The 12,448-nt window shown below is 40.1% G+C and overlaps 2 protein-coding genes across 2 annotated transcripts in view; one reads left to right on the top strand and one right to left on the bottom strand.

Annotated features, from left to right (window-relative positions):
• LOC126369237 (adenylosuccinate lyase) overlaps nucleotides 1–12,448 on the top strand; it is a 62,601-nt gene that overhangs the window by 36,109 nt on the left and 14,044 nt on the right. The gene's annotated exons all lie outside the window — the stretch shown is intronic.
• The window catches only part of LOC126369293 (uncharacterized), a 54,892-nt gene that overhangs the window by 34,721 nt on the left and 7,723 nt on the right, over nucleotides 1–12,448 (bottom strand). Inside the window, exons 2-5 of the mRNA XM_050013651.1 lie at nucleotides 6,328–6,524; nucleotides 5,594–5,723; nucleotides 4,505–4,596; nucleotides 1,239–1,380 (exon numbers count right to left, since the gene is read on the bottom strand). Coding sequence (XP_049869608.1) covers nucleotides 1,239–1,380; nucleotides 4,505–4,596; nucleotides 5,594–5,723; nucleotides 6,328–6,524 — 561 coding nt within the window. The remainder of the gene's footprint in view (nucleotides 1–1,238; nucleotides 1,381–4,504; nucleotides 4,597–5,593; nucleotides 5,724–6,327; nucleotides 6,525–12,448) is intronic.

Raw genomic sequence — 12,448 nt, forward strand, 5'->3', positions numbered from 1 at the left:
AAGTAGAGAAACTTGTATTAGAAGATACCCGCTTGAAGAAGAAGCAGCTTGCAGCAATGGTCGGTGTATCCGAAACAAGTATTTTAAATATCCTACATCAACATCTTGGGATGACTAAGGTCAGCGCAAGATGGGTTCCAAGAATGCTCACGCCACTTCAAAAAAGCGAGCGTGTCGAGTGTTCTCGCCAGTTTTTAGAGCTCTGTGGAGAGAATAAGGAAGAAGTTATGGCCCGGATTGTTACTGGAGATGAAACCTGGGTTCACCACTATGAACCTGAGTCGAAGCAAGAGTCGATGCAGTGGCATAAAAAAGGCACACCTCCTCCAAAGAAGTTTAAGGTGTCACAATCGGCCGGAAAGATCATGGCCACTATTTTTTGGGATACAGAAGGCATTTTGCTGATTGATTATAAAGATCGTGGTGTGACTATAACGGGACATTACTACGCTTCTTTACTGGATAGATTGAAAGAGGCTATCAAGGAAAAAAGAAGAGGAAAGCTGTCAAGAGGTGTGCTCCTTTTGCACGACAACGCACCCGTCCACACGTGCCATGTTGCGACGGCTGCCATTCACCGATGCGGGTTCGAAAAATTAAACCACCCGCCTTACAGTCCAGACTTGGCCCCCAGCGATTATTATTTGTTCCCAAAAATGAAAAAGGAACTGCGTGGACGAAAATTTGGCGATGATGAAGAAGTCAAGTCTGCAATTTCGGCCTATTTTGACAGCAAAGAGAAATCTTTTTTTTATGATGGAATAAACAAATTATTTGATAGATCCGGAAAATGTGTTAAGGTTAAGGGAGAATATATTGAAAAGGAAAAATAGTTTCGTGTTTAATTTCGACCCCCTTCCCCCTCATTCCGCGAACTTTTTGACCTCCCCTCGTATATCCAGCAGTGGGTTGATACAGGCTGAGTAGATAGATAGACTTCCCTGCTCCCCCTACTAAAGGCACACCTCAGACACTCCATATAAAAATCTCATATTAACGCGGAAGTGCAACGACCACGGAGGTCGTTAATAATTTTAATTAATGGTGGACCAAGATTAAATGCAGTTTTCACTAACATAGTTGTCTGAACCATTATAGACGGCGACACGGCTCGCCACCTACCACGTTGGTCTAACAGAAAGCTCGGTGAGGTATGGATACTTAGTTGATTTTGGATATAGTTGTGAACTTGTTATGTTATGTCTTGGGTCTAAAATCGAATAAATTAGTTTACTTACGTTATCCGTTAGAGGCGCAATTGTGGCGGCTTCCAAGTCGACTTGTCGCAGAAAATCTTGGGCGTCCGGTACCTCCTCAGGCGATATGGTCACCACACTCTGCGAGTAGAGGCACTCCACTTCCAGGCGATACGGGGATATGCTTTCGGAACTAAGGCGATTTCTGTTGGTCGGTTAATACGCGTATTAAATCAATATCGAAAATACTTTTTTTGACGTGACTTATTGTAGATTTGCCGCAGATGGCATTAACTACTTGGCCGGACAAATGGGGAGCGCTGAAGGCTCTCACCCGGTACAACGTTTAAGACAACAGGCCTGAGGGTGCCCAGTTGGGCGCGAACCTCGGCTCAGGGCGTCGTCTGAGAGGAAAAATATTTGAAAGAATTGATTGATGAAATCGTCGATCACGGCGGCAGTATCGGGGTCCTGAAGTGTTGTCGAAAATGCGATATGGGGACTGATGTGGTGGATACTCAGTCGATCACTGTTGGTCGATAAATATGGATGGTCAGGTGGTCGATTAATACCTACGCGGATTGGGTCGCCAGGGTCGAAGTATACTGTTGACGGTGGCCTTAGAAAAAGATATGTAAAAGTCTAAAGACTATTTAAAAATAGGAAAAAAGAACTTTATTTCCAGGTTTATCTTGTTACGGTTGAGGTAAAATGAATCATCGATTTACGAGTCATTAATTAGAAAATTAATAGACTTTATATATTTATTGATATAGAAATCGAATTAAAATCCAAAACAAGTTCTAGACTTTTACAAAGCTTTTCTAAAAACCTTCTAACACTGTTCGCGATACTAGACAAACGGACAGACTAACACGCACCGCCCAGCGCCCATGAGATCGTGAGTCAACGCCTGGAGCTCGCATTAACCTGTGACCCTATAATTTGACACTTCATTGACCCTTCGCATCTTACTGACGAATTAATGACGGTTTTATTCGGTGGACGTGGATGGGTTAAGTTTTGTATATCTTTTAATGGACAGGTCCAAGAATACTACCTTGTGGAATTTTTGGGTTTGTTCTGCATTATGGTACAGGACTACAGGACCAAACGGATCATATTTTTGATAATTATGCAATAAAGTAGAACAGGGTGGTTATACATAGAAGTGCACATTGACCTAGGTCTGCCAACCATTGCCCAATGGCTCAAATTAGCTTCCAAACGTTTTTTCGATTCTGCTCCGCACCACCCAAATCCCCTGGTAGTTGCGGCTTCCGAATACATCCCGCTTAGGGACGGTACTGAAAAGTATCGGCGTCCGAAGGACGTAATATACGATCCCGACGACCCGATTACCCTAGCCATAGAGGCAGCCAATCAGCTCGCGACACCAAACACTTCAGGACCCCGATACCGACCCCGCCGGCGTGGTCGACGATTTCCCTCATTCAGCGCTTATCGCTATCGACCCACTAGGGTCGATTAATTCTTTCAAATATTTTTCCTCTCAGACGACGCCCTGAGCCGAGGTTCGCGCCCAACTGGGCACCCTCAGGCCTGTTGTCTTAAACGTTGTACCGGGTGAGAGCCTTCAGCGCTCCCCATTTGTCCGGCCAAGTAGTTAATGCCATCTGCGGCAAATCTACAATAAGTCACGTCAAAAAAAAAAAAAAAAAAAAAAAATATACATAGAAGTAATAAGAAGACAACTTTCCAGTGACAAATAATATTGCAGCTATAATTAACCGTGAGACGTATTTTTTCGGAGGAACAACCTACATTTGTCTCGGAACGGACAGCATTCAACTAAATTAAACAGAATAAAGTATTTAAAACACGGGGAAACATTAATCACATTCATCTAATAAAATTATTGCGTAGAAGGTTGGATTTAGGTTTTTGTATTGCATACAGGTAATGTCAACAAAAATGAGCTGAGTATTGTTCTGGCTCTCTTCTTCTTCTTTGCGAGTCGAAACTAAATTTTTGCTGACCAATAATTGGCCACGCTTACGGCATTGTCAGTGGCTTCGTAAAGGTCTTTAATAGTGCAGGGGTTAGGGCACTTAGGACAGCACAAAAGGTGAGCCATAGTTTATGGTGATACTCCACACTCGAAATCATCGCAACCAACGACTGGATATGACGTTATTGATAGTACAATGATGTGACGATGGACCGAGTAACTGGACGTCAATTTTCTACTGTAATATACTAGATATACATATATGCAATATCTGCGTGACTCACCTTTATTATGATGTTTTGATAAAGTCTCAAATAATTAATACTGGTTATCAATACAGATAGAGATAGTATACGACCTTTAGGGTTCTAGGAGACGGGTCTAAAGATATAAAAGAAAAGGCCGAGACATATAACGAGAGAAAAATGTCAACAGGCACTAATTTTATTTAAAAGGACAATTAAAACGAGCATTATAAAAGGAAATAAATTTATTTCAAAATTACACGTTACAAAATATTGTAAACACCGTACGTAAGTTTAAGTAGATATAAAACATCTAGCTAACATTCTTAACTAATTGGAAACCTAGGTGGGAAAAACGTGGTTTTTTTTATGGAGAGCTATATTACCGTAAACAAGTTGGATTAGATTAATAAAATGCATTATGCACTTAAGAATAAAAATGTCGAATGATGGTGAAACATCGATATAAGAGAATATATTTTTCTGTACGGTCACGAGCATTAATATATATACACTTTGGTACCATGTCACATTAACTTTTTTGACAAATTAAACCGTAAGTCTCATTAAATGTCAAATATGATAGTGCGATAGGGTTCTAAAGTGGGTACATAATATTGCTCATGACTGTACATTTTAATAATATCTTATAAGATATGTTTAGGTGAAGCTGACAAAGTTACAGATGATAGAAGTCATGCAATAAATATCAACTTACTTGATAATGTATAAGTCGATATCTCATTGAAAGCATCTGGCTCTAACCGAATTGATTTCGCCTTTATTTTTATTGGAACACATTTTAACATTTTCGCGTTGGACTCCACTAAACGCTATGTTTTATCCCATCATGATCTAAAATAGGGTACCAACGCTAAAAATCATGTCAGGGGCATTTGGCGGCTCAATAACCAGACCAGGACTAATGAGATTGATAATGCACCTCACAACACATTCGATAGAAGAAGAAGAACGCTACAAATTTGAATTTCCGGCTAGAGGTCGCTTGGATTTATCGAAAGTAACAAGAAGTAGTTCGGTTACAGTAAACACTTATGATAACATAACTAGACTATCCTTAGAAGGTTTACATCTCCTTAGTGAAGTGAATGACGGAGAGAGCGGTGTCCAGCAGGTATACCGCACCCTGGATGACGCATAAAGCACCCACTGCCAAGCCCACCTGAAATGTGAACAATGATATTAATAACAAACACTTTATTTACGTTTTTATTATGGCCAATGACACAATCACACAAGAAGAGGAATAATTCAAACTGAAGATAAAAACTGCCTATTTCTGCCATCAGTTCTCATTTGTTCTTAAATTTTGACAGTTCCTCATACTATTTGAGTAAGCAAACATATTGTTGTGATTATATTTTTTGTACACCATAACCCTATGCCGGATATTTTCAATCAAAACTGCCTTTTTCAACTGGCTGCTTTTCTTTTTCGTAACTCATCCTTCAGACGGGATACACTCCACGTTGCTTCACATTTTATAGCAATTTATCACGAATTTTAGTAGTTGGACAGTCTATATTGTACTGTTCTCTATGAACTGACAAGGAACATTCAATAGCGCTGCCGCCTAGATTTCAGCTTCATGGTTTATCCTCTATCGCGTGTTTTATTAGTTTCAATCCTGTTAGAACAACATTCAACTAGAAATATGCGCCGGCCAAGTAGTCAACGCCATATGCAGCATACCACAAAGTTAGGTAAAAAAAAAGTAGAAATAGAAGTACATAAGAAGCCCGTTACTGACTCTAATTTTACAATATTATATTTTTGTCAATTCCAGTTTAACGCTGTTATCCTTATTCTATGTATACCTACCACGATTTACTGCCATGACTGGAATTAGTCATAATGAGAGCGCTTTAACGCGATCCTAGATCTAGATCTAGGATGATATGACTGATGATGATGAGAATCTCCACATTAGCCGAAGGCCGACGTGGTATTCACTATCATCATTTCCTTCGCATTATCCCGTTTTTCACAGGGTCCGCTTAGCTAACCTAAAGATTTTGACAGGTCCGGTTTTTAACAGAAGCGACTGTCTCTCTGACCTTCGTGACACGTGGATTCACTATAAAGCGACGGTATATCGTAGGGGCTCCTAGATCGGGGACTGGCGGAAATATACCTATCTACAAATGACCATAACTAACCTGTCTCTCCGCAAAGACGAACTGGAACTGGTGCTCGCCCTGGTAGCCACCCCAGTAGTGCAGCGCAACTGCACCCACCGCGATCCACAGGAACACGCCCACAAAGTTCATCACGATCTCCGACATTGCTCTGTAATGCAATTTACAGTTCATCAATTCCTATACCTTGTTTTAGGTTTATAGGTTTTGGTTTAAAACACATAATAACGGGTTCTTACTGCGTTTAAATCAGGGATATGAGACTCCCGATATTTCGACACTGTTGCAAGTACCATGAAACATTAATTGTTAATTCCTATACCATCAGTATCCTGATACTGAGACCCCGCGTGGCGTGGTCAACATTTGATAATCTTTTACAGCATGATATGAGGCACCCAAATTACTAAATTGTATAACAGCACTATATGTTTTTTTTTAAAGAATGTCTAGGGCCCTTTGCCGAGGTTTTTGCAGATTCTTTTTCCTGTCTATACAGGTTGTGAGAAGCTGCAGTAGTTTTAGGCGGCTGAGACGTTCGCCATATAAAAAATGACGATTCAAAGCGTAACCATGGTATCTACGGAATAAAGATAGGTATTTTTGAATTTGATGTTAATTGTTAAAAGAACAATTTGAACAAAATCAGCCAGTGTCTACTAAAGAGTTTTTACAACTGAAACATTCCCCGTTTGGGAACATCACTGGGCAAAACTGACTCAAGTGGTCTCCCTGAAATTGTTAAGATCTCTTACCTCTTATGTTCCGTGGTACCGAAGAGATACGTGACGACCTGCACGAGCGTGTATATCAGATACCCGACAATGACACCTGAAGCCACGATCTCAGCATCAGGGTTTTTCTCCTCATTGAGGTTCCAGGTGCCTCCGACTCCGAGGAACTCGCCATTGAAGCCCGTGCGGTAAAGCACCAGAATTACGATGTTTAGAACCTGGAAGTTTAGCAGGTGTTTAGGGAGGCCAGGTTGTGAAAAACCTTTCTGATAGAGGTTAGGGCAGGTACAATCAAAGAGCAAAAGTGCAGTCACTGAGCCCAGCGAATTATTTGTAAACAGTGGTGAAATTATGAACCACTAGTTGTCATAATTATAAAATTTATGTTTATGTGGGTATTTTTGGTCTATTACAGAAACGACATGTAACCAACAGGTCTTAAGTGCAACCAGTTAATTTATTACTTTGCACCTTATCATACCTATACAGGAACTATAATGTACATAAACCTTTGTTTTTGATTTTTTGTTGCAATTCAGTCTTTTTACAAGTAAAGTTTATTGAATGTTCCTTTTTGAATGACATTACATGCATAAACTCACGCCTATTTCCCACAGGGGTAAGCAGAGTCTATGGAATTACATTTGCTTCGATTCTGATACAGACAAAATAATGAATGACATTAATATTCTTAAACATTTTTGCAAGTACATAGCGATATCATATCGCAGTAATTTTGCAATTTAAAACTAAAAAAAGCCACATTGAAAAAAGTAATTCATAAAAAGAAACAATATTGCTACTTGACATTTGTTTGCATTGCTCACTTATTTATCTGTGTAATACTTTTTTTACATGAATTGCTTCAATGTAGCCTTTGAGACCTCTCTGGTCATTAACCCTTATCAGCAAAATACTATCTTATTCTCTCTCTTTATTTAAGAGCTGCGCTCTTGTCGGTGGAGTAATCGCCATTCCTCTCTTCTTCCCGCCAAAATCTTCACCTCCCGATACGACACGACCTGCACCTTCTCTTTTATTTGTTTCATAAATGTTATCCTAGGTCTACCTCTTCCTCTCTTCCCTTCAATTTTTCCTTCTATAATGTTTGTTATAAATGAATCGTGTCGTATCAGGTGGCCAATCATATTTCCTCTCCGGTTCTCTATAGTCTTCAATATGGTTCTCTTTTTTTTAACTCTACTATCTTATTATCTTAGAGATAATACTACTTCCTCTTTGCTCGTTAAGTATTCGTCATACTTATAATCAGTATTTCCGATCCACTAGACAATTACAAGATTCCACTACCATGGACGTATCCGCCTTGAGTCATAGGGAAAAAATGTTTTCATATTGTTATTGCATTTTCAGAAACTCAATATCAGTTTTATAAATAAAGGCTTACGTGTGAATGAGTGATAAGAGATAGCACTATCGATAAAAGGATTCCAGTGAGACGTCTAATACTAGGTTTGTGTGTAAAAATGCCCCTGATTCCTACAAACACCTCCTAATTTTATTTTAAGTTATACCCGTCATTCTTTTATCCGCCGAAAAGGAAAGGGACGGATGATTGACAACTGTTAAATTTATAATAATTGAAACCCGGGCGATTAAAATATGCATCCCGCTGATATTCAACATGTTTGACGTGTGCTGTCAACATAATTCTGTCAGGTTATCGGCCTGTATGTACTATGGGAGTACACCCAAAGACACTACCCGGTTCGTGTAGGACTATTGTAGATTATAGGAACAAAGGGAACTGGTCTATTGGGTTGAGGGTTAGTAGACGGGATACCGGGGGTATGTGGGACTATGGCGCCTGCTCAATGTTGGTAAACATGTATAAAATGTTATTATTATTATTTGTATGTCGTTTCCATATCTCGGGCCTACGGAGTCCCGGACTTTTGGAAGGCGTGCGTGGGGCCGAAGCCAACACGTAGAGGCCTCTTAAGACGGTTTAATCTAAATGTGGTGTGACACCAACCGGCGATTATCCCTGTATGCACTACGGAAGTGCACCCAAAGACAATCCCCGGTTCGTGTAGGACTATTGCAGATTATTATGATAACATGTACATAATTACTAAGACGAAAAATTACATATACACAATAGAAAAACTAACAATAGGGCCCTAACTCCCTAGAGACCCTAGGTACATCCTAGATCTAGAAGTAAATAGGCGATAGCTATGACACAGAGCAATAGATCACGTAGATCCATGATATAATAGAGCAGTCAAGGCGAGGGCGCAGAGCGCAGAGCGCCATTGTGATCATGTGCGTGCGCGCATAGTAATGCGTTACATCTGCGCAGTAGGTAGATACGGCGTGATCTATTTACATGATGGGCATTTTAAGAAATACTGTGTTTGTATGACGCCCGTATCCCTATCGGAATAAAAATAATGGTAGGACTATCCGGGGTGCAAAGGGAGTAGGTAATTCGAGTTAGCAATATAGATACACCTATTTAAAGTTTGAAAACCAGTTACATTACAAGCAATTTCATTTTGCGAAGATTTCAAAATAGTTATATATCATCTATCCGCATAATCATAAAAAGCTGTCTTCTCACTGCGTAACTTTTTAACTACTTTTTTTTTCACTCATCGTCATCATCTCCCTCCGTGGTTCAGTGGTTTGAGCGTTGGATTCACGATCCGGAGGACCCGGGTTCAAATCCCGGTGGAGACATCACAAAAATCACTTTGTGATCCCTAGTTTGGTTAGGACATTACAGGCTAATCACCTATTGTCCGAAAGTAAGATGATCCGTGCTTCGGAAGACACGTCAAGCTGTTGGTCCTGGTTACTACTTACTGATGTAAGTACGTAGTCGTTATATGAGTCATGTCGGGGGCCTTTGGCGGCTCAATAGTAACCGTGACACCAGGTTGATGAGGTTGGTAATTCACCCCACAACCCACACGATAGAAGAAGATCATGTCCCCAGCGTAATCCTGCTTTTTCATGGGATCCGGAAGATTTGACCAGAATGGTTTTTAACCTATTTTTTTACCTACTTTAAAACACATTTCTCGAGTATGTGGGTCTCCTCGCGATGTTTCTCATCTTCCTTTTCACACGACATTCAAACCTTCAATGTTCCTGCATCAAAAGCTCTTCAGTGTCTCACAACTTCTCACGACCGTCTTTTATTCTATTAAGTCACCACAATAACAGACGGTAATTATGATAATTGCGCATGATTCGTCATCTTATGTGTTTACTGTGACATTAACGTCACGAGAACTAGATTTAACAGGTGCGATAAGTTATAAAGGACTACCACCGAAATAGGCTATTCATCATCATGTATCGTGTGGGTTGTGAGGAGAATTACCAACCTCATCAACCCTGGTGTCAGTACTTTTGAGCCGCCAAAGGCCCCTGACATGGCTCATGTAACGACTACTTGCTTACATCAGTAAGTAGTAACTGGGACCAACGGCTTAACGTGCCTTCCGAAGCACGGATCATCTTACTTTTTGGACAATCAGGAGATCAGCCTGTAATGTCCTAACAAAACTAGGGATCAGATCACAAAGTGATTTTTGTGATTTGTCCCCACCGGGATTCGAACCCGGGGCCTCCGGTTCGTGAGCCCAACGTTCAACCACTGGACCACGGAGGCCGAATAATATATGCTATTTCACAACATAGTCAAATACGATACTTTTTACGAAACGTCGAAACGAAAACTTTCTACAGAATTTGTGTGGAAGTACTGGCCTGTGACGTCATCAATAAAAGCTGTCAAAAGTCTATTGTTACTTCATAAATAAAATTCGAAAATAAGTCAAAAAGAAAAATGAGACTGATTTTATAAAAATTAAAATTATTATTTTTATTTTTTATTATTAGAGATTGATTTTAAATTGTATAATTGTTTTTAATTCATAAATAAAATTCGAAAATAAGTCAAAAAGAAAAATGAGACTGATTTTATAAAAATAAAATTATTATTTTTATTTTTTATTATTACAGATTGATTTTAAATTGTATAATTGTGTTTAATTTATAAATAAAATTCGAAAATAAGCCAAAAAGAAAAATGAGACTGATTTTTGATTATGTTAGACTGGTTTCTATTTCTAGATTAGCATTTTATAATTTATCTTCGACCCAGTCAATAGGTTAATTATTAGGTGCGTCCTATCCAAAACATTGATTAAAAACGGTACTGATGCAATCTACTTTATTTATCTCAGTAGCTATCAAAAACGAAAAAAAAAATATTTCAAACATTATGCAATGCATTATGATTTCCACAAGGGCTGAGTATATACCTGCTCTATGAGGCCTTCAATTTACTACTAGTACTCATAAATACGTGGTAGTGATTTTTTGCTAAACACTTTTTGTTTCTGCCGACTTCCGAGGTCAGTCACATGGCCAAGGATCAATTGATTCATTCAGTTCGTTCATACTAAGCTACAAAAAGATAACGGAAACTGTATTTAAGTAGCAGGGTTAAGTAGTGAACCCCGACAGTTTTGCGTGTTCGGAATCCAGTGGCGGCACTAGGGCGGGCGCCAAAATCAACCAAGACGGGACCCTACCTGGCAGCCCCTGATCCGGCCTCCGAGTGGTTGGGCGTTGGGCTCACGATCCGGAGGTCCTGGGTTCGATTCCCGGTGGGGACATATCACAAAAATTACTTTGTGGTCCCTAGTTTGGTTAGGAAATTACAGGCTGATCACCTGATTGTCCGAAAGTAAGACAGACAATCCGTGCTTTGGAAGGCACGTTAAGCCGTTGGTCCCGGTCACTACTTACTGATGTAAGTACGTAGTCGTTATATGAGTCATGCGGGGGCCTTTGGCGGCTCAATAGTAACCCTGACACAGGGTTGATGAGGTTGGTAATTCACCCCACAACCCACACGATAGAAGAAGAAGCCCCGCATCTACAGAGGAGCAACTGGATTGGGCACACCTGCCCTGTGAATTAGACCTTAGCCACATAAAACTCATACATTTAATAGGTACAATTACCATTTGTACAATTCCATAGAGGTTGCATGAATTTCCTCCGGTTGATTGAGGGGAGGCCTTTGCCCAGAGTGGGACGTATGCTGTTCATGTATGTATGTATGCATGAATTATCTGTGGAAACTGTTTATATGTACTTATTTAAATCTGTTATAAATCACAACTGTTTGTTTCCCAAATAAAGTAAAATAAAATAGGTGGTCGTAAACGACATTTTCAAAAGATTTAATTAGGTATTAGGTAGGTGTGGAGGAAGCAAGAGAAGTGTGTCAGGATCGAAGCAAATTGAATTCTATAGTCTCTGCTTACCCCGGTGGGAAATAGGCGTGATTTTGTGATGTATGTATGTTAATTACGTATATTTCGGTGGTCGTAAACTAATCGAAAAGAACTGTATTTTAGGGGCCCCACTGTGAGGTCTCGCGCCACCATAGAGCAACACGGACCTCCGCGGACCGGCACACCACCTAAATATTTTACTAGGGCCGCCACTGTCGTAAACAAGCCTAGTAATAGGCTCCATTTTTCTTCTATCGTGTGGGTTGTGAAGTGGATTACCAACCTCATTAACCCTGGTGTCGGGGTTACTATTGAGCCGCCAAAGGCCCCTGACATGGCTCATATTACATCAGTAAGTAGTAATCGGGACCAACGGCTTAACGTGCTTTCCGAAGCACGGAACATCTTATAATGTGATCAGCCTGTAATGTCCTAACCACACTAAAGATACTTAACAAAGTGTTTTTTGTGATATGTCCAATGTCCTATGATTCGCACAAGGGTCCTCCAGATCATGAGTCCAACTCTCAACCACTGGACTACAGCGGCCGATAGAAGATTAACGTGACTTATAGAAGATTCGCATCAGGGAATTTACTACCGGACCGGAAAAGTGCAAACTCAACCCACGTGTTGATATGAAAATGAAAACACGAAACGGAGCTCTTTGTAGGAAGCCAGTGTTTGCCCGGGGCTTCCTGTTGAACACAATTACGCTGTTATTGCCTCTGATTACGATTACGTTTGTAATTGTCAGCTGCCGTTACAGAGTAATGAGTGGTTCAGATACTTTACTGTTAACTTAATAGTGTTCAACACATGTCTGAGATACGTTCGTACGTACGTGAAGTCCCCAC

The sequence above is a fragment of the Pectinophora gossypiella genome, chromosome 8 (genome assembly GCF_024362695.1).
Source record: "Pectinophora gossypiella chromosome 8, ilPecGoss1.1, whole genome shotgun sequence".
Taxonomy (NCBI): Eukaryota; Metazoa; Arthropoda; class Insecta; order Lepidoptera; family Gelechiidae; genus Pectinophora; species Pectinophora gossypiella.